The following is a 23,960-nucleotide window of genomic DNA, read 5'->3' as shown; positions in this document are numbered from 1 at the left end:
ACTCGGCTTCGTGGCACGGAACTTTGGTACCACCTACTTCTTCGTAAGAAAGACGTTTTGGAGCTTGAGTGATTGACTTTTCATCTTACTTCAGATTGGCATCTTTTAGACTTGTAATATGGTGGGATGTGGTGATGTAAATGTAATTTTGAATGGCTTCATTATTTTCAGCTTCACAAAGTACTAGATTCTGCTCCAGGCTTATGGTTCCACTTCGTCTTGATATCCCTGAAGGAAACAACATGTTGGCTGAAGCGGCTATGCTTAATGCGTCTGATGGAGCAGATTTCATCTGCAGTCAGGCATTGTTTTATTTTTTGTGCTACAGACAGACTGCATTTAAATTGCCACGCACATTTTGGTGCAAGTTAAAAACATGGCACATGAAAAACATGAAAGTGAGGCCTATTCAGTCTGAAATGCTTGTGCTGAATTAACATGTGTTTTTACAGTGTAGAGAAAAGTGGCCTTTTTAGCTTTGAAGATTAATAGAATGTGTTTCTCTCTTCCCAGCGCATCCCTTGCCAATCTAAATGTAATATTCCTGTCTTAATAGACTTTGACTTGTTGCATATTTTGATACATATTTTCAGTTAATAACACCTCTTTTTATAATGTGTGTGAATTAATAATGCACTAACACTACACAGGGGGCTAAATGCTTTTTTGCATGAAAAGCTATCTAAAACACTAAAGCATGTTGCTGTGTGTGTTTTATTAACTGTGTGCGCTGTATTAACTATGTGTGCTTTTAAATTTTACACTAAAGCATGAAAATGCTATGTTGCACATTTCACATTTATTTTGCATGTTGTCATAAATAATAGAAAAGCTGCTTTTCACTAATAGCTTGGCTAGGTAATAGGGGTATTAGTATGAGGGAGGGAAACATAATGGGCTGATTTACATGAAATTAATATTATCTTTGTGTTTGTTTTATTTTTGGGGCCTACAATTAAATGGCTGCCTGTGAATCCAGCAAGGCTATGGCTTGCATTAAAGAGAAGAGAGCATGCGCAGACTGTACCAGCTTTCCTAAAGGAGTCAAGGACACTTTGAACTTTGTACATTCTTGTGATTGTGCCAATGTACCAGTGTTAGTTAAAGTGTCCATCTGACTACGCTGTGGAAGGAAGGAAGGAAAATTAGAATGAAACATTTTTCTTAGTAAATGTTGCAAATGTTTATAAATGTAGTTATTCATGTATGCTTCTTTTGTTAAAACTGGTAAAGTCAGGATTTTAGAATGAGTCAGGGTATTGAGAACTCATGCCACCATGACTGACCAATCACATACAGGTTTTCCTGAAAGATGCTACATCTTTGTGTAGTCTGCCAATAATTAGGGTATAAAATAATGTCCTCTCTGGATGGGGGCTGGCTTTTCTCAGCTCAGCTGGCTTCTATGGGTTAGGTACTAGAAACGTCCCGGGAGATTGCTGAAGGGGAGGTGCGTCCGAGGAGATTCAGGGGGAGGTTCCTTGCTTCCACGTCATATCTTGGCACATCAGGGCACATTCCTGAGAGGTCTGGTGAAGGGCGGGCTGTCTCCCTCCTTTTTGCTCTTTAGACAGAGAGATGCACATGAGCAGCAACAGATAGAAAGGCTCTAGATTTAGATGCTAAACTTTAAGTTTATGCTTTGACTAATTAATTAGGTCTGAAAAGATTTATTTGACTTATGCATTTATTTCTCTTAATGGGAGATTTTATTATTGATTAGCTTTGCAAGACTATTTTTCTTAGAAACTCTTTAAGAATTTTGACTGATATTTTGCGCCACATTTTCATAACTACATGTAATGCTTATATGCAGACTGTAATGTGTTCTGTATTATTGATATTTTTCCTGTTTTCCAAATTATGTAACCTGATTGATATTTTACTAATGAATAAAGGGTCAGAGAAAAATTCACTTTTGACTTGAAAATAAAACCCTTTAAAATACTCAACAACTCTCTTTATTGGCTTGAATAATAAATTGCATTTTTGACTGTTCAGGTTTATTTAAGTCTCCTGAAGGTAATACATGGTGTGAAGGGCCCAACACCTTTTGAGCGGTAAATTAGAGGTAGCATGAAGGTTTTACATTGAGAAACTACCAGAAGAAATTACTGCCCCATCACGTCCATGAAACATTTTCCAGTTCTGATTTGACTCATGAGCACTATAGTCTAGAAGACTGTCAAGGCACACTATTGATTTGGCCTATTTGCTCCTTGTTTGTAAGAAAACAGTTCCAGTCAAGTGTTACAGCTGTTGTATCGTTTACTTGGGGTCATTTAATGTATATTGTATGTGTTGGTATTTACTATTGATACGGCACTATTAATGCCTACATGTCTAATTGTTTACATCTTTCAAATCACATGCACACTACTACTTTTTAACTCAGGTGGGTGTATGCTCTAAACATTTTGGGATTTGTCCTTTTAACTTACACCGTTATTAATCTTTAGCTCTTTACTACCACACAAATACATATCTATTGCAATGTGATTTACTTGAGATGCTACACATTACCATACAACATTCCTTTAAAACCATACCTTTCTACATTGCCAATGCTTGCTTTTTAACATCTGCCTTAAGGGCAGATGTTAAATAGGTTAGTTTGTCCAAGGTACCTGTTGATGTAAAGTATTTTTATTTGTTTATATAGCGCAAACCTAACCCGAAGGTATCGGGTATCAGATCACTTTACATAGCACCAGTTGCGTTCCATGAGGACATTCATTTTTGTTAGGCACGGGGAGATTAAGTGATTTGTCCCGAATCACAGGATGTTCAGCGTCATTGCCTTGACTAGAACCCAGTTCCCCAGATTCGAGGTCGACTGCCTTAGCCGATAGGCCAACTCTTCTCCCCTACTTGGATACTTGGTTCAGAGTTCATTTCAGCAGTTCAGACTCCAGATTAAAAAAATCATTGACTTCAGGTTTTTGTAAGCAACACAATATATTAGTACAATACTCAAGACACAAAATAGACTACTCACTCTAGCATTCAAATACATCCTGCCCACACCACCCATTTGCTCTCTCAGTTACCAACATACTAAGCACACCTTCCCCAAGGACGCTTAGTCTGTGAAAAATTTCCCAATAGAAATCAAAGCTGCCTTTCCCCCTCCAACTTTATTTAATTCCCCGTCAAATCTTGAGTCACTACATCCCTTCTGGTGTTCAAGTGCACTCCCAAAAGCCCCCACTAAAAATCAAACATACACATAGTGAACAACTGCCCCTCTCTTGCCTTTCAACCAGTTATTAGCTGTCTGCACCAATGTGTCCCTGATCTGCTCCTTTTTCTTAATATTCGCTGCATTTACTATCTGTGTCTTACATATTTTTCAGCAATTTGGTATCATCACCGTCCATACACAGAACCACTCGACAGACAATGTTCTTTCATACTATCATGTTACTACGATCAGTATATTGCTGTTGAAATACCTCTTACTTCAATACAAATGAAATGTGCACATGCCACATTAGTTCAAATTGCAGCTGACACGGCTAATGATCACTGTGTAGGTATGGTCAGCATATTTTATGAGCACAAGTAGTGTGCAATTGTCGCTGGCAAAACAATGAGAGCATTTTACTGAATAGAGCTAGTTTCAGTACTAGAAAGAATCAATCGTTTTCAGCTGTAAAACTATGTATGCCAAAGCAATGTGTTAAAGAAACAGAATAAGACCTACTTAAGTATTTGAGGACTCATGAATGCTAAAACATCTGCGGCAACTTTCATCAATGCAACTTCGATTAACAGAATCTTAAAGGTTTGCCATAAAGCGATTAGCAGAGATGGTTTGTTGGAACGGAAGTATCTGAATAGTCCATGTTGTCTTCTTGAAGCCTGTGAAAACACAAAGTAACAGATTACCATGAAAAGTTCAAATTTATATGAGAAGCCCTAAGATTCTCTGTGAAACTCTGGTAGAACAAAGGGAGAAGGGGATGAACGGAATTATTACTGCTAGCATATGAAGATTACGTTTAATAAGCCGCTTTCTACTTGAATCTGTTTAACGAAACACAAACCATTAGTCTTTAAGTGGAACTTCCAATCCCTCCAAGTGCATCCCACAGGATTTAGTTTCTCTTGCTCTGAAATTGTTATCTCTGGCTCTCCACCAACCATCAGATCATCCTCTGTTTTCTGCAGTATCCTTCTCTCTTCAATGACCATCAGCATGTGATGTCTATCCTTCACTAGTGGAAGAGCTCTGTTCTTTACTTTCCCCAACTGTGTCTCTCTCTCTTGCCCATCGGTGTCTTCTGTAACACATCTGGTGTGGACAAACAGATCTATACCTTTTTGTGTCAGTAGCTTTTAAAGGCATTCAATTTCAGGGATCCTTTTCTGCTCAAATTTTAGTTTTAGTTTAAAGAAAGTTAGATCTTGCTATATCTTGCATTGAATTGAGAATTCAAAAAAAATATTTGTTTGAAAATGTATTCATTTTTAATATTAATAGGCACCCTTTTTTTAAACCTGGCTTTAGATATTTTTCTAAAATCACCTGATGTTACAAAATTATATTTATGTTTATTATCTATATTATAAAGAACGTAAAGCAATGTCTTGATATTATTGACAATAAAAAGTCATAGCATTGACTAAAACTGGAAGGCAAATACACACTGACTCCTTCTGTTCAAGGCAAAGTGAGTGAGTAATCTGCGTTTTTAATCATGGATGGAAGAGCAGAGGTTCAACCACCTGCACTTTCCGTACAGGTGTTATTGCTGGTTTTTAGGTCTTGCCTAGGCTGCAAATGTGCTGTCTCTTTGAGACATGCTATATCTACAATGTGGGATTCAAGCACCTCCCATCTTTTTCATTGGTTCCTGTTACTGCCCTTCATAAATGCCTGTTTTTGTATGGTGAATTTGCTTAATAGTCCCTCTCTTCGAACTTTTGTATCCTCCCATGAGGACTACCCCGTTACATATGCTCTCACTATTTCTGTCATTTATGATACTCTGTGAGCATTCTTTTTCTAGTTTGCCTGTGTCTGCTCATGTTTTCACCAGCTTGATAAAATGTTTGCGGTGCTTGTTTGTTATTATCCGAGAACATGCAAGCTCTCATCACCCCTAACTACAACCCCACCCCACACACACACCAGGATGAGCCGAGTCAGAAGATATCTCTTCACTCCACAGATGGTCTGTTGTCCCAGTGCTTGGCTTTGCCACTATTTCAATTTAAATAGATGCATACTGTGCATCACTCCTGTCCTTGTCCTACTGCTTGTTTTGCATTGTTGCTTTATGTACCTTCAAATCAGCTAACAGTTTGTAGCAAGCAGCTTCAAACGTGTTCAGAATCAGTGTGAGTTTAAAACCCTGAGTTTCCTCAGCGATACATTCTATTTCTGCCCTGTGTAAGGTTTGTGGTAGTGGGTTCCAGGTGATTTATAACAAAATATTTTCAGTTTCAGCCAGAACCTGTTTCTCCTAAGCAGCTGGGCATATTTTGAGTGGTGGTTTCCAGCGCAGGTGTTATGAGGCATTTTACTTCTTAGAAATGTCATGTGACGATGTAACTGCAGGTCAGTGACTGCGAGCAACCTAAGATGTGTTCTTTGATATAACAGCTGATATGTCTAGTCTACGGTGCTTCCTCATATAGGCAGAATCCGGGCTTCTCATTAGTCGACAGCCCTTGCCTTCGCGCAGAAGTATCTGCATTGTTATTTGACACAGGCCTCTCTGACGTTTGTTCTGGTTTAAAGGCAAGTGAAACTAATTCGGAAAACTGTAGGAAGAGCACACCTCCATTTTAGATTCATACAGAGGTAGGAGTGTTTGTGGTGACCTATTTTTTCATTAATCTAAATTACTCCAAAGCTACAAACAACTTATGTAGCCATGGTGGCTTGTATGTTGGTCCGCTCGGAATCCAATCTTCTAAAACTTGCAAAGACAGTCGAATTGGTATGATTATATACAGTTTACCAGTCTTCTTCAAAGGGGTGTATGTAGACCAGTAGTTCGCCTTCTTTTTAGAACCAGGACTCACATTTTAAAATGGCAAACTTTCGCAACCCACCTAACATTAATGGACATGAGGAGGTGCGATTTTTCAACGCAACAGAAGGATCGTGTGGTACTGTAATGTTATTTACAGACACCGCATTTTCTATTGAGGTGGCACTAACTTTACATGGACATACAGTTTTACCGTTAAAGGTATATTACGCACAAATAATGATAATGATTGGAAATCAGGTTTCTGTGAATATTTCATTTATTTATCAAACAAGAGGGCCTTGATTTGTTTTCTTTCACGCACACTTCAGAATTACTAAAAATTGTGCTTTAGTTTTGCTTTTCGTAACTGCTGAACGAATACAGTTCATTTACAGGTATTTACATTTTATTGTGTGTTGCCTGGGCTCTCTGCCTTTCTTTTCTCAACACACCTCAGTACTCCCTGCACCTCACTTTCTCTCCTCACTTGTTGTTGATTCCCTGTCGTCGCTGCTTGTTCCCCTGTCCCCCGCCTCATTGCTTTCCCATTGAAGTTGCCTGCCCTGCCCCCCCACCATCCCTGCTTCTTGCCCATTGTTACTGCCATGTCCCCCACTCCCAGGCTACACTCCTCCTGAGATAGCTTACAGGGATGGCACAGCACCCAGGATAATGTGCTGCATGGCTAAACAGTTATAAGGTCCCAAAGACGAGATATATTGGTTATGACAATCAGGGGTGGCCTTAGGCATGTGCAAGCTGTGCACCTGCACAGGGCCACCAAACCCAGGGGCCACCACGCCAATATATATCCTTAATATAATAATCCTCTGAGGATGGATACATATTTGCGTGGCGGCCCCTGGCAGGGATTTGGCGGCCTTTGGCTCTGTTCCACTTCCAAACACCCTGACCCCTCCCTCTTCACTGGCCTCCGCACTCCGACCTGCCCGGACCCCCTCTTCCGGGGCCCCCTACCTACGCTCCCAGCCCAGGGCCGCCATGAGCCTAGAGCCGCCCCTGTGCCGATGCTTGTTATACTTGATCCTGGGATACACTAGTTCTTCATATAAACACCATAGGAAAGTCAGCTAACTTTCAGCTGTTTCTCTTGAGGAACGTCTGGCACTTCATTCTAGCAGCGGACCTTAGGACAGTTAAATGTATATATCTCCCAGCTGCACTCTGCTAGCACTAAGCCAGTTGATCTCCCTAATATCTACAGTATTATTGGTGTATGCCACACCTACGCTGATTGGGACGCTGACTGACAAGTTCAGTCATAATACCCCTATAGGTCTTATTCTGTATAAGCACCTATTAGGGGTTAGGCAGAATTTTAAGATACTGTCAGTAAAATGGAAATCCGTCTGGAAACAATGGGCATGCATGGCAAAGCTATGGTGGTGTAGTAGGGTGAAGCCATTTGAGAACTGAGACTCATATTTAAGATTTGGCTGATTGAGTATTCTTTCACAAATATGGCAGATATCCAGTCCGCTGTATTACAAGTATATTATAGCCCAATGCACTTGTAATATGGCAGATGGTATATCCATTACATTTTGACAGAGTATCCCATCCTTCAGACTCCAAATATGGCTATAACTCCTCACAAAGATGTGGTTAGAGTTTGCTAATGCGCTCTACACACATGGGTGTGAATTTTGAAAGATACCTTACTGACCACTCAACATTCAAGGAATAAATGTGAACTGTAAGTAAGCCAGTCTGGCCTTCAGAGTGGTTCACCTAGCAACTCTAAGTCATCTAGCAGATTGCGTGAACATTTCAGAAGGACATAGGAGAATTAGAAATGCTGATATTTTGAGATTGGAGATTTCAAGATTTAAATTATCTAGAATTTGCTATAAAGAGGTATGACTTTAATATTGAAAATAACCGCCAATGACTTTAAAATTGGATGATTCTTTGATATTTCTATGAAAATGATAACGATTAGTTTCATTTTCTAATATCAATAGCTTTTAAAGTTACGCTGTGCTTGCTGTTTATTTCTTATTTACATATGTTTTAGGATCTCTGTATATAGCTAGCACGTATTGTCAGTTCTTAGTCCTTTTTTGGCTGTTGTTCTTCTTGTGTTATTTGATTGTAGAGGGCTATGATGCTTTTGGGATTTAGAAATCTTACAATAAAATACATCAAATAGATTCACTCTATCACTAATCTACCTATTTGTTGCTAACCCAAATCAAAACCCCAAACCAGGCATTACCTCACTAAAAATGTATTCATAACCATAAGCCTGACCTTACCCTAACCACATCCAAATCTAAACATGCACTCAACCATAAACCTAACTTTGACTCTACCCTTATGCTGGCCCAACCCTGATCCTAGCCTTTAACCCACCCCTAAACTTCACTGACAACCTTTAACAATAGCTTCATACTCCAAAAACTCAAATTTTGAGTGTTCTGAATCTTAAGCCAAATCATTACCTTGACTCTAGTCTAACTGTAACTGAAACCCTAATCTAACCATTACCTTTATTCAAAAACTAAACTGACTCTCACTCAAACCTTAATCTTTATCCTTAATGGAACTCTAATTGTATCCCTTATTATTGTGGCCTTGACCCTTATGACATGCTTATCTTTGAGAGTAAGCTTTACATTAACATTAACCTTTGTTCCTAACCACAGTTTCAAATCAATCACACCCTTGCTAATTTTGATGCCATGAGATTTTATGCAAGCCATTTTATTTTTGGGTACAATGGGGTTTCAACTAAATATTTTAATTGAACTGGTTTTCTCTTTAACATATAGGATGAAGTGACATGGTACTAGACTTATAGGCAGCGATATCGTTGGTTTGAAAAATGCCAACTGCAGCTTCTTCACACCCACGGTGAATCTGTTGTATCTGGGGTTGCTCTTTCCTGTGCACACGCACACCTACACACACACACACACACACACACACACATTATAATTTGCTACGCTTCTTGAGTACATCTATTTTTTTTGCCATAGTCAGTCCTAGAGAAAAACAATAAAAGGTGGCCATTTAGTGTACCAACACCAGGCTGTACCCGACTTGTTCTCCTGCATATTTGGTCAAGAGAAGGAATGTCATTATATCATTAAGCCAAAGGCTGCAACAATCTCTGCACAGTCACTGCTCCTGTACCACGCCACCATTTCAATTGTGGACACAGAAAAGAGGAATCAGGTTTGAAGAAGTCGAGCTATTAAGGGTGGTCCTCTCAAACAAGAAGAGCTTTTAACTGTGATTAGACCCGTGAAATGCTGGAATCTCCACTGAAAAAAAAGTGTGGTGGCAGAACGTAGTAGAAGGTCAGTAATTGTATACCTTTCTGCTTCTTGCTGTTTTATCTAGAACATTCTACCTTAGAGGGATGAATGTAGTAGGAACATTACAGCCCTTTTGCCTCTGGCAGTGCCTTCATTAAAGACTCTCTACTCATGTTTGAGGTCTCAGACAGAAATATTTGCCAATAATAAAAGAAAGAGCCCTTAATGAGCAGTATAGCCCTCTGTAGCAGGCTTTAATATTATTTGACTAACATGCAAATAAGGAAACATTCTACTGAAGCGTAACCCTACTTGTAAATTTGTATGCAAATAACTCTCTATTGAATAAATCAGGCTGATTTAGGAGCACAGAATAAGAAAAAAGATGGTTCATATGTTGTTGTACCCCTTCTACGAGAACAAATATAGATAGCCTGAGACTGTAATGCTTTTTCTGGCAGATTTCACTACCGTTGATTATTGCTGTTGTCACACATCCAGGACACTGCACAGCACACCCACTAGTAGTGCCTGATGTTGAGTATTCCTCTGCTAGGCATTGAAGTACTACCATTCAGAAAAATTCTGATCAGCAACAGCTTTACCAGCAGTCTAGATCAAGCATTGGCAATGCCAATAGGTCTGGCTTATGAAAGTGCCTTTTTTGTCATTGATGGGTTTAGGCACTCAGTCATCATATATGCACCCTGTCACTCATCTTTGCACTGATGCATCCATTCATCAATCCACTAACTCATTCTTGCATTCCCCCCTGGTCACAGCTATTAAAATGCACACAAACTTAACAACATATGTAAGATACATTAAAAGAACGTTTTAGGAAACATGCTGCTGTCTAAACATGGTGGGCAGATGCTTGCAATAACAAGACTAAAAGTAGCAGCAGGTGTCTCTATTGCAAAGGGATTGCTGATAGTCTATAGTTGTTTTAAAGTGAAAGCATGGCCGCCGCACTTAGGACCAACATGTCGGCTATCTTAGAAAGGTAAGACAATGATACACTATGTACAACAGCATTCCATAATGGTCTCCCGGTTTAGAGAAAGGGGCCTTGGTGAATGCGGCACACTGCAGATGCAATGAGTGGCAAACAAGAGACCCATTAGCACTGCCTGGAGAGCTGCAGTATCTTCTTAAGAAACTTTAAAATAAAAAGAGGACAAGCAATGAAATGAAAGGGGAACAACAAAAAGAGAAAATTGACAATTAAAGGACTGGCCATCCAGCACCTGGCACTGAAACACACTAATTTTCAGGACCATCTACATCTACAATTCATTGTCATGAATGGAAGCAGAGTGCAAATGACACTCAGCTAGACGAATGGCAGAACAAAGCTGACCCCAAGAGACTCTATGTATCTATGTGGATACATATTTATCTATATGATGTATGTATCTTTTAATACAATATCCTGGCGAACAGCTGAAAGAAATTCTAGCAAGAATTATTGTAGTGCAAATCTTCTCTCTCTAGTGTTTGTCAGATGCAGTAACCAATGCCAAAATCATTCACTAGAAAGCTAATTGTAGCCGTGGGACGGGTCAGAAAGAGGGAACCTAATGGTGGACAACTAACTTGCGTTCAATCCCCTCTCTTCCACCGTCTCAGGCTCATTGGGAAACAGAGTCCGAAGAATGGTGGAACCAACAACCTAGTAAAAATGAGGCGGGCTCCTTTAACTGGGCCGACTTCGAGGACGGGACACGCCCCCATCTGACGCGCTGCACTGCGGATTCGTGAAGAAGCAGGAAGAGGAAGGCTGGGTGTGTCCCGACACCGAGGAGACTGGAGAGAAGAGAGGAGAGCGAGCGGAGGACGAGGAGAATGGAGTGAGACGGAGAACGATACCGGAGGAGAAGAGAACGGAGGAAGCTGTGCCTGGAGGCCAACACCACCGCGAAGCGCCCAGCCACACTCACGGAGGCGTGTGGCTCAGCCAGGTACATCAGCGCGTATCGGGCTGGCTGGGGAGGCGAGGCGACTCCGTGTAAATAGTGTAAATACCCCGTCTTCCCTTCTTTACCATTCCTTCCCCTACCTACTTTTCCTCATGCTCTACCCCTCACGTGTATATCACCGGACCGTTTTGTGTTAATACACCTGCACCGGTGACCTCACTCACGGGTTTCCCCCTTGGGAAAGCGAATATCAGAACACCTCACTAAAAGAGTTATTTTTTCCTCCGCATGTAGCGCTGGGACGCGACGAGAGGAATAGAAGGGGCCCCTACCGAGCCCGGACAGAGACTGACCAGCCCCAGAAGAACACGCTCCCTTCAAGCCACAATAGATCCAGCTGCACTGGCCCGAGAGAGACAGGCCCTGAGGAAGAAAAATACATTTATTAAAATAAAACCTTACCTACCTCGCAGTAGTCTCCATGTCCCTTCATCAGTACCCCCACACTAATCTATAACATTTCATGTAACAAAATACACATCTGTAGGCTTTAATGTAGAGAAACAACAACCCACCCTTAAATGCCTGTTGATTTTAACATATGCTTTTCACAATTAATACGTCAGGTCTAATGTGTCTATCATAACTTTTCATAGTAAACAGATAAGACCACTGGCAACAGAAATATTTTTTCTTAGTGAACCAATCAGGCCTGTAGTTGTTATCAATGTTTATCATTATAACCAGCTGAGACCGAATGTACTGAGAGAAACTTTTCCACAAGACAATCAGCCATACAGTCATAAAATGACATAGTATACAAAATTATAGTTGGCAATGCAAAATATTATCTCTCTTAAGAAGGTTTAACAAGGATTTTAGCAGTGCAATTTTTGTACAGACATGGTTTGTCTCATCAGGTAACTAACATCAAAACCCTTGTCTAATACGGAAAAGTGTGAGATTTCATGGAACAAAATACCCATCTATAGGCTTTAATGCAGTGTAAAACCGATATACCCTTACATTTTCATCAAACTTAACATATGCTTTTCACGATGAACATGTCAGACCTACTGCCTTTATCATAACTTTTCATTATAAACAATCAGACCTACAGATTTTATAATTGGTTTGTCAAGATAACCAAGTAAGACCTACCTTTTTGGTTCATAAGCCTTCTCAAGGGGCATATATGCAAAACACACTTATCAAAATAATATAAAAACTCTTATAGTAGAGGTTAATAAAAACACCATGCGCCTCAGTTTGGACCTTGCCATATACAAATCAGTTTCAACCCTGCTCCAATAGAAACGTACCTGCCAGAACTGCCAGGCCCTCCCTGAACAGGAACACAAGAAATCCAAGACCAGTTGCGCCGTTATTAGGGTTATCAGTAGGGTATACCTTGGTTCCAGTGGCACAGTGTTCACAAGACCTAAGTCTCTGCATACTTCTCTCACTTAGCACCTCGCACTGAAGTATACCAAAAAGTGATGGCTGGAATGCATGACGCACCCTGCCACCTCAGTTTGTACCCAGCCATATGCAAATCTGTCTCAACTCTGCTCTAATAGAAACAGTCCAGCCAAGTCCCAAGTACTTCAGTGTGAAACCCTAAGTGAGCTGGATATGCAGGTATGCTGGGTACCTCAGCATGCCGGTAGGTGGCACCGTGTGGCTCCGAGCCGTTCCACTTTAGAAATGACGTGCAGAGCATATATAAGCTGTGTGCTGACCTCAGTTGCTTTTTGAGACTGTGCACACCCCCAAAAGCAGAATCCCAAGTGCACATTGGTGTGACCAGTGTAAAAATTCCTAGACTTGGGGTCTTAATAAAGGATAGAGTCCAATAATGAAATGGGGAGGATAGGAGGGTCATGAGGAATCTGTGGCTAGATAGAACCTCTACCAGAAAGTGCGTTACTAAAGGTAAGTAACTTGTTCTTCTGATAAAGACTTCTAGCTGCAGACTAATCACCTTTTCAATAGATACTAAAGCAGTACCAACTTGAAGGTATGCCCAGTACCTCTGCATGCCGGTATGTGGCACCATGTGGCTCTGCTCCGACGCAGTTCTGCTCTAGAAATGACATGCATAGCCTTTATACATGCCCCTCCTGTGCGCTGTTTTCAGTTGCTTTTCGAGACTGTTCACACTCAAGAATCCTAAATGAAAATTTGTATGACCAGTGTGCAGATTCCCAGATTTGGGACCTTATTAATGGATAGAGTTCAATCACAGAATTGGGAGGAGGAGAGGGTTGTTAGGAATCTGTTGCTAGATAGAACTTCTACCAGAAAGAGCGCTACAAAGGGTAAGTAACTTGTTCTGATAGAGACTTCTAGCTTCATGTTCCTTACCTTGTGGAGTAGTGTGGCTCACTGGTTAGAGGCGGCAGGCCCGAGAGCAGAAGTCGGCCCGGGACCAGGGTTCAATTCCCGACGCGGCAGGGTCGTGGACTTTGGTCAGCGGACTCGATAATTCTCGCTTCGGTGCTTACTCTAATCAGGGGTTCCACTCGGCAACTCTGGGCATTAGCTTGCCTAATCTCCACAACGGCCCCACCAATTCCAGGGATGCCTGGCTCCACCTTGGGGACTCCCAGCAAGGGACCATCCCACAGGGAAAGCCAGGACGGGTTCCCCAGAGTTATACAGCGCCAGGAAACCTATGGACGGGTAGCAGTGCGCTTTACAAGCTCAAAAGCAGCATTTACCTTTTCAATAGATAATAGAGCAGTACCTAAATGGAGGAGGACTGTAAATGAACGCAAAACAGAAAGTCTTGTAGAACCAAGCAGGCAAAGTGCCCATATTGTCAGACCTAGCTCTCCAGACAATAGTGCTTTGTAAACGTATGGAGGGACGCCCACAAAGCCACCTGGCAAATGTTCAGGACAGGGACTAACACATTGGCAGAACTTTGGCCCGGGTAGAATGAGCACACTGTCCTTCTGGAGGTGGATTTTTGGCCAGTGCATAGCAGATCTTAATGCAGAGCACAATTGAACAGGAGATGGTTCTCTTCTACAGAGCCTTGCCTTTTTTCCCTCTAGTGAACCTCACAAAGAACTGATCCTCCACCCGGTAGACTTTGGTACATTCCAAACAAAAACGTAGGACTATTTTGGGGTCCAAGCGATGGAGTCTCTCCTCCTTCTTAAAGGGGTGATACAGAGCATACAACACAGGCAAGTTGATATTTTGACCAAAGAGAAACAGCGTCATAACTTTTTGCAGAACCACTTTGTCTGGGAAGAAGGTATACGTCAGGTTGACCTAAGGCCTTGAAACTCACTCACGCCGCGCTGATGTATGGCAATGAGGAACACTGTCTTGAAGGTGAGGATTCACAAGGGACAGTTTTGAAGCGGCCTAAATAGAGTGTACATTAGAAAGGTGAGGACCAAGTTAAGGTCCCACTGTGGCACGACGTAGGGAGAAGGAGAAAACAAATGTAACCCTTCCAGGAATCTCATAACAGAAGACTTAAAAAAGAGGGCTGAAGGAGCTGAAAGGTACCCTTTAACTGTGCCTGGCCAAGCTAGGTTCAAAACAAATCTGTACCAATAACAGATACCATCTGGGGTGATAGTGTGCTCTACAAATCTTCATAACATAACAACACAGGTACACCGATTTAGTTTAGGGATGCCTTACTGCCACAATGACATCAACCACCTCTGAAGGCAGGTAAAAGGTGTTCAGCTGTCATGGCCCAATCTCCATTTATGAAGGTGGTGCGAAATCCCGGGTGCAGAACTCTGTCCTGATGCGGAGACAGCAGGTTCTCCCGTACAGGCAGCGTGATCGGAGGACAGATGCTGAAGCCCAGGAGTTCTGAAACTCATACTCTGTAGGCCCAATTAGTGTCACTAGAATGACTTGGGCCCAATTTGTCCTGTTCTTCTGGAGAACTAGGAGCAGGACTGGTATTGGCAGAAATGCATACAGGAGTCCTGAGTTCCCCCATAGGCAGAACGAGTCTCCGAACAAAAGACGCCTTTGAAACTCCAATGAGTAAAAGTGCTGGTATTCCACATTCTCGGTGGTGGAGAACAGATCAAGCCAAGGCTCTCCCAAATGTATTTGTGGAGGAGAACGTGCTTCACCTCTAGGTGTAGCTGCCGCTCATATTCCACTAGGCACCAACATCTGAGATTGTCCGCTTTGGCATTCAAGTATCCGGCCAGGTGGTTCACCCCAAGAAAGATTCCTTAGTGGTCCAGACAATTTCACTAGGGCAGGGCTTTCTGGCACAGAGTACATGACACCACGCCACCCTGTTTGTTGTAGTACCACATGGCAGTGGTGTTGCCCATGAGCACTTGAACCAGCCTCCCGTTGATGGATAAAAGGAAGGCTTTCAACTCCAAGCAGATGGCACTCAGCTCCAGAAAATTGATGTGGAGCTCGAACTTTGTGAGAGACCAGAGCCCTCTGATTTCTTCCTCTCCCAGATGGCCACACCAACCCAGAAGCGATGCATCGGCCACCACTGTCAGCTCTGGGTGGGGAAGGGAGAGGGCTCTGCTGCGGACCCAATCGCAGTCCAGTAGGCACCACTGTGGATCATTTTAAGTATGCCCTAAAATCTGAACATGGTCAGAGTGGTTTACTTGATTTTGGGCCCACTAACAGTTCTGATCCCACAGCAGAGCCCACATAAGCCATTTGGTGAGCAGGATGCAGGAGACCATCAGTCCTAGCAGACTCAGAGACGACCGCACTGAAATCAAGGGCTGAGTCTGAAAGACAGGGATCATAGCCTGAATATCCTGAAATATCTTTCTTGGGGGAAAGGCAAAAACCCAAACTGTGCCCAGAATGGCTTAGATGAAAGGAAGCATCTGAGAAGGAGTCAGGTGTGACTTCTGCATGTTGATAGTGAGCCTCAGAGATTGCAAGATGTTTGCCGTAGTCTGGAAGTAGCTGAACTCCCCTTCAATAGCCAGTCGTTGAGGTAGGGGCAGACTACCACCCATGGCCACCGAAGATGTGCTGTCCTTACCACCATCACGTTAGTGAATACCAGAGGGGCACTGGTGAGACCATAAGGGAGCACAGAAAACTGAAAATGCTTCCGTCCCACCTCCCGATCCACAAGTAACGTCAATGGGGCGGCAGGACAGGTATGTGAAAATAGATGCCCTGCAGGTCCAACACTATCATCCAGTCTCCAGGGTCAATGACAGACCAGACCTGGGCCAGAGTGAGCATTTTGAACTTTTTTCTTCCGGAGGAAGGCATTGAAAGGGTGCAGGTCTAAAATAAGCTGGAGTACGCCCTTACTTTTGGGCCCCAGGAAGTAGCAGGAGTAACAAACATGGCCTACTTCCAGCTCACACACCCTCTCGATAGCCCCTTTGACCATAAAAGCCTGCACTTACTGCTTCAAAACATTAAGATGGTCCTTTGTTAGTCAATGGTGGAAGGTGTGGCTGTGCAGAAAAGAAGGGGAGGGAGCTTTACAAACAATTTGAATGACTGAGCTTTTTAATGATATGGCCTGCCAACCCGGCAAGAATCGTTGGATCCTGCCTCCCACCCTGTGGCCCTGCTCCACTAAGGGCATGCTAAAGGGGTTTTGTAGGCGGGGTTACAAGGGGTAGTGGACTGGGCGGCTTTGGATTGGCTAGAGGTATGGGGTTCCTATGCCGAAAGTGCAAATGGAGTGGTAAGGATGATGCAGCTGGTGAGGTGATCAAATAGGGCCAAGGAATGTGCTGTGGCCAGCATTTCTTGAGCCTCTTGAGAGCGAAGTTGGGCGTGTCCCTAAACATGTGAGTCCCATCGAGCTATATGTCCATGAGTGATGACGGGACATCAACTGAAAAACCGCTGGATTGTGGCTAGGCGTGCTGACAAAAGGTAACACTGGTTCCGATGGCCCAGCCAGTAGAATCAGTGGTATCCAAGCCACAATGAATCATGAACTTGGCTGCATCCCAGTTATCCTGAATGACTTGGGAAAAGACAGGTCGGTGATCTCTGCAGGCCAGCGATCTCTGGGGACATACAGGAGGACTTGAGCCACTGCGCCCCTGAAGGCAGCTGGAATTAACGGACATGAGCGCGAAGCTATATGAAAATACTTGTTTGCCAAAGGTTTTGACATGTTTTGACTCCCTGCCTGCAGGAATAGTTGGAACCTGTTGGTCTTGGCACTTTCTACAGGGTCATCCCCAACGATTTTGCCTTCACCCTCCTGTTTACTGATCCCGTTTTTGTTGCCTGTTAGAACTTTGTGCACTTTACCACTGCTAATCAGTGCTAAAGTGCTTGTGTTCTCTCCTTTAAACATGGTAAAATTGGCTTACACCCAATTGGCACATTTAATTTACTTTTAAATCCCTAGTAGAACGATACTACATACACCCATGGCCTCTAAATGAAATGCTAGAGTGGGTCTGCAGCACTCATTGTGCCACCTACTTAGGTAGCCCTTTAAATATGTCTCAAGCCTGCAATTGCAGCCTGTATGCACAGTTTTAAACTGCCACTTCGACCTGGCAAAATAAACCTTTTGCCAGGCCTAAACCTTCCTTTTGAACATACATATATATAGGTCACCACTAGGGAAGACCCTAAACAGGACATAGAGCATGGTGAAGTGCATTTAAAAAGTTGGACAGGTACTTTTAACTTTTGCATGCCCTTCTAGTGAAACACTCTTAAATTAGTTTTTCACCACTGGAAGGCATACCCCTCTCAGAGGATAACATTAGGTTACATTATTACATTTAATAAGCGGCATCTTTCAATTGTGAGCAAGTAGGGATGTCCTGTCTGGTGTCTAAAGAATTGTAATTTGAAACACTCTTTAATGGTAAAGTCAGATTTTAAGTTACAATCCTGAAAATGCCACTTTTAGAAAGTTGAGAGGAGCACGCCTTACAAGGAGTAAGGACTATCCCTGGGCACTCTTGAATGCACAGGAGTGCGTTGGAAATGGGCCTGAAGATGCTTTGCCAGCCCAGCTGTGGTCTACTGGGCAAAACTAGCGCAACGCATCACCTCACAGCTTTACAATGGAACCGCCGCTGCATGATGGGTCCCAGATGCAGTACCTCACATTGCAGCTTCTCTGCACTGGCGCTGTGCAAAGAATCCCTGAAGCAGGATTTCGCATCACAAGCCTACACCAACAGCATCCTCGACAACGATGCAGGACATCGCATATCAAGCTCCATCCACAGCTTCATCAGAACTGCCGCTATGTGAGGCATCTCCAACGCAGGGCCTCAAATTGCAGCCTTCAGCTTCTCACAACTGCCGCTGCTCAATGCATCCTCGAGGCGGGATCTCACACTGCTCTGCACCCAGAATTCAAGGTACTTTATTCAGTGGTCCTAACTCAGTCCCTGTATCTAGCCCGCGCTCCATCTGAACCTGAACTTGTGATTTTGTCCCTGGTGCAATCAGATAACCACAGTTTCACTTACATCTTTAAGATTGCATATCTCCATTCTGCTGATTGGATTTTTGTTGTTTTGGTTTCAAATACTTTATTAAATCGTATTTTACCAAATTGGTGTGGGATTTTTCTTGTGTTCTCTGTTTTCACTTTATTACTATTTGAAGTGCTGCATAATTACTTTAAATATTGCCTCTAATTTAAGTCTGAGTGATTTTGTGCCAAACTACTAGAGGGTTGAGTACAGTTTAATTTGGGGTTTGCTTGTGTTTCACCCTGACAAGAGTTGTGCTTGCTGCTTGAGTAGGGATTCACCCCATCAAACAGTAACCTGATTTCTTACAGAAACATGTTGGGATTTGTCTTATTTGCTGGAAGCTTGCACCACCACACTTTCAGGGGAGGGGTGCTGAGATAGAAAAGTGTGATTACCTGGGACAGGGCAATGGCTTTGTGCAGTTTGGTGGTTGACTGGTGGACCAGAGCAAGGTTTGGTACATGCCCCCAATAGGTTAACTGTTAAGGCCTCATTATTAGGCAGGAGGGGATCAGAAGATGTTGCCCTGGCTGGAGTAAGTTTGCAAGATGTTAGTCTTTACTTCCAGGGTAGGGAGCTGAAGGCCAAGGACTTCAGCACCACAACACATTACCATAGTGTAGGAAGTGGTCACCTCTGTGACTGATCTGGGGCAAGAGGAGGCCCGTCTCAGACGAAGTATTGAGACTACTAGCCTCCTGCAAGTCATCATACCAGTTGTCATCTTGATAAGGCTGAACGAATGCACCGCACGCATTGTAGTCATTATCCGAGTTGTGACAAAAATTGAATGTAAGGTGTGTTGTCTTCCCCATGGAGGTGGCAGAATAAGCAGAAGAAATGGCACCTCATTTGTCGTCAGAAGCATCTTTGGCTGAGGTTGGACCGGTACTGTGTCGGAGTCGTCCAGTACAATGGGTATCTTCATCTGGCTACAATAGTTTTGGCACCGGTGATGAAATCCCAGGGACCTTTGTGGGCCATGGTGCTAGAGGGAGGTTTCAGACTGGAGACAGAGGGGTCATAGCGCGTTTGGAAGGTCCAACTGGTACCCACCAGCGGTACTTTAGGTGAAAGGCTTCTTGGCTCCTTGGGTCACAAAGGTGTGCCAGAGGGAGTAGGCAAGGAGACGGACCATTGCTGCACAGAACTCTCCGATCTGTTGTGGGGTGGCAGATGGCCCTGGAAACTCGGCTTGTGCTGAAGCCAGTTGCAGGATTGGCTTTGAAGATGTCTGACTCAGAGATTGAGATCCCTGGTGCCACCCCCACACCTGCTTAGGCGAATGACAAGAGGAAGCAGAGTCCTGCTCAGATTTTTTATGCTTTTTTTTTAGTTACCAGACTATCTGGATTGCAACGAAGAGCAACCTCACAAGTGGATTCAGCGAATCCGGGAGTGGGACTGAACCTTGGACTTGGACTGTGACTTAGATTGGTCTCTGAATGGAGTCTTCTTATGCTTAGCAATGTACAGTTTTGCCTCATGGTCCAGGATGACCTTCAGGTTCATCGACACACAGTTACCCCAGGCCTTGGAGTAATGACTCAACCCCAGGCACACGTGATGGGGATCTATCACAGACAGGTCCCCGCAGGGCTTAAAACCTATAATTTTAGGGGGAGACATCCCTTACTAACTGCACAATATTGTGAAAGATATTGAGGCAAAGTGTCTCAGAGAGACGAGAGGAAGCTCTAGAGCTGTGTCAGGGGACATGTAATAAAAGTAACTGGCATCAGCATGCAGAAGTGGAGCCTACATAAGCTTTGCACATCATTATCAGAGAGGAATGTAATCAGATCGGAACCGCATGGTACCACCTAACAGTCTGCAATGGTACTGCTGGAAAATTTCAGGATCCAGTCTGACACCTAGGGAATATTAAAAAGGTGAGGAATCTTTCACTAGAAGTCTCTATCTGAATGAGCATGCATCTTTGAGGGCACTGAAAATAAAACAAGGAATTCTGTTTCTGATAGTAAGGTTTTAATCACAACCACTTTATTTATGGAGTGACTACCCATGTCACATCTCTACTCCATTATATATTGCATTTTATGTCAAAAATGGATGCTTGTAATATTTTATGGCAAACACCATGAATTTCACCATCACTGGATGCACTGTGATGAGACTTGAAAGTGCTTAACAGGGCCAGCAAACACTAAAAACCACAAACAAAAAAATTGTTTTAAATTATCCAACTTCTATAGAGAAGCTAAGACAATGTTTAAAAATAAACAATTTATCAATGACAATTCCAGTAATGATTGTAACTGTTCACACATTCTATGCTATTGTGCCGATGTGGCATGTGTCTGGATGTATGGTAGAATGTGAGTATGGAATGTAGAATGGTGGTGAGAATGTGACAGTAAAAATGCATACGTTGAAATGTGAATGGTAAGGGTGATGTTTTGAATCCTGGGTTGGAATTCTACCACACAGACATATTCCACACATCTCCCCCCACACACACATACACAAACCATCAGCCCATAATGAAATCTTCAAATTTTCCTGGAATCTGTTGCTCTCAATTCAATTCAGAGAGCTCCAGGTCTAACATACAATCCACTTCCTGCACTTCAATATCCAAAATACATTACTTTGTTCATTCACATTTCCATCATTACCACCAATATTATTATGACTCAAATATAGTCTCTTCATAATCCAAAGTCTTTTACCTTTGACTTCTGCAACTGAGTTCAATACTCCTACCATCCTATACAACATATTGCCATGGGGGGCAAGAGCTTAACACTCAACAGTCAACCAACAAGCACAATAATGTACTGTTCAGTCCAATGCTTATCTTTTTAGAAGAAGTAAGTACTGTAATCTCACAGCAAAACAAAATATTACACATTAAAATATGACTGCAATTACACAGCTGCGATCTCAGTTAGAATCTTCAGTAAAATGCTACAACCCCCTCTCTGTACCCTCTACCCATTACAGGAGATCTCTAATGTCTGCTGTACCCCAGGCTGATTAGAGTATAGGCATTAATTATGCATAGGTGCAGATCACCTCTATTTACCCGACTGGTTAAATGCACAACTCAGTTCAACAGTTCTCACCAAAGATGTTCACTCAGAAAAAAATCTTAAGGTCTCGCCTGAATCCTCCACCACTTTTAGACCCGGTTTCATTTGCAGGCCCTGCTTTACCTACATGATGGTTGTTGCAGATCTAGTGCTGTGGCTAGGCACAGTTCATGCTTCAACTCTGGGCAACCGTAACTTCTCAGTGTGGGGGCTTCAGCAATGACCTCCATTTGGCACAAGTACTGCTGGTTGGAGTCAGAGTGGAGGTCCTGTAAAGAGGTATGACATTTTTGGCAGAGTGCAGATGGGTTGCCAGACACAGCAGTTGCAACCTTTGTGCCAGTTAGTGAGCTTTGATCTGTCCTCAGCAGTTGTGTTTTTTCACGTTGATTGGCCTCTGCTTCAGTGGCAACACAGCTTATTTTCTCTGGCTTGAGACCCATGGCAGCCTGCTAGTTTAGAGGGCGGTGCTCATACATGCAAAGTCTTGGTGTAGTGCACACGGGAACAGCTCAAAGAGACTGACAGAACCTCTCACAGCCAGACATTCTCCTTTCCTATCTCAACAGGCATAAATGCTTCTAGGCACTAGAAAGCCCCTTAGCTCATACATCAGAAAGTGTAGGCTGGTGACAAGTGATGCCCAATCATCTATGGGAGACTAGCTGTCACATGGACCCCAGCCCTTGTCACACAATAGTCATTGGGAACTCTGAAGAGCTTTCCCATCCTTGGTCAAAAAGAACAAAGTTGGGGCATGGGAACTGCATCCCACATTTATACATTTTTTCAATGCAGGAGATGGAGATCCACGGTTGAACACTTCAGAATGGTTTTAGACATAATATTGTGGCAGTTCCTCAGACACAGCCTCTGTGCAAGGCGATGGCTCTCACAGCAGGTAGCAATGGGGCTTTCTAAATACCAGATTGTACACCTATGGTCTCTGACATGTGTGTATGAGCCAATGAGTAGTGCCTCTCTCAAACAAAATGCTACAAGTGAAAAATAGCTGGGGAAGACATCCCTTAAGGATAAGAACCCTCACACACCCGAAGGTGACATGCTTCATCATATGGGTCCTCCTTACCAGTGTTGAAAACCTAGTCACCACTGGGAGCTACTACTTCGGTGTTTAAAGAAGGAGCTCAGAGATGTTTTGGTAAGGAACAGGATGGTAATCCCATAAGTAAGATGATGGATGTAGTGAGGTATGCAGCGCTGTATTGATGAGTGAATGGGTGACATTAAAACTGACTAAGTAGAATCACTACATAACTTTATTAATGTGTTCTACTTGACAGGGTATTTCATGTGATAATTCAGCAATCTGTTTGTGTCTCTCTCCCTTTCTTTCTCTATTTACTTGTGTTTATCTATAGATACCTGGGTATGACCTGACAGACAAATGAAACGCAGGAATACCGGTGTTGTATAATACTTTATTTTCTTTCTAATACCATATGATTTTTTTCCACTTGATTGCAGCAGCATTAGCACATAGTAAATCTGGTCCTGAAGAAAGCCGCTGATACTTTGGAATAGATCAATAGGCTGAAACATGTCGACCATTAAGTGACAGTGGTTTTATATCCATACCACTGTGCTGTTTCATTTTAACCCTGTCAAGTAGAACACATTAATACAGTTATGTAGTGATTCTACTTAGTCAGTTTTAATGTCACCCATTCACTCATCAATACAGCGCGGCATACCTCACTACTACTTTTCCTTAACAAAACATCTCTGAGCTCCTTCTTTAAACACCGAAGTAGTAGCTCCCAGTGGTGACTAGGTTTTCAACACTGGTAAGGAGGACCCATATGATGAAGCATGTCACCTTCGGGTGAGTGAGGGTTCTTATCCTTAAGGGATGTCTTCCCCAGCTATTTTTCACTTGTAGCATTTTGTTTGAGAGAGGCACTACTCATTGGCTCATACACACATGTCAGAGACCATAGGTGTACAATCTGGTATTTAGACTGTAAGTGGAAACATACACCTAGAGGTCTCTAATCTGTCCCTTCAGACCCCCAATCCACGGTAGTTTCAACCAGCAATGGGGCTTTGTCAAATGGGCTTGAGCACCATCACCTACTGATGCTCCTGATACCCAGTCAGTGTCACTTTCTGGTTATACCATTCCTTCATTAGCTCTTGACTTGCCTGAAGCTTTGTCTTCGTTTGACTCATTTATCACACCATCAACTCCCTGAGCCAATTGCGTAGCTCACCACAACCTTTTGAGATG

General features: G+C 42.9%; 1 protein-coding gene across 1 annotated transcript in view; it reads right to left on the bottom strand.

The window, feature by feature from the left end:
* LOC144773378 (ATP-binding cassette sub-family C member 2-like) overlaps positions 1 to 23,960 on the bottom strand; it is a 560,817-nt gene that overhangs the window by 405,847 nt on the left and 131,010 nt on the right. Inside the window, exon 4 of the mRNA XM_078658348.1 lies at positions 3,707 to 3,864. Within this exon, the coding sequence (XP_078514474.1) occupies positions 3,707 to 3,864 (158 nt within the window). The remainder of the gene's footprint in view (positions 1 to 3,706; positions 3,865 to 23,960) is intronic.

Source organism: Lissotriton helveticus, chromosome 8 (assembly GCF_964261635.1).
Source record: "Lissotriton helveticus chromosome 8, aLisHel1.1, whole genome shotgun sequence".
Classification (NCBI taxonomy): domain Eukaryota; kingdom Metazoa; phylum Chordata; class Amphibia; order Caudata; family Salamandridae; genus Lissotriton; species Lissotriton helveticus.
The sequence above is the reverse complement of the archived record's forward strand: the minus strand, read 5'-3'. Positions and strand labels throughout refer to the sequence as shown.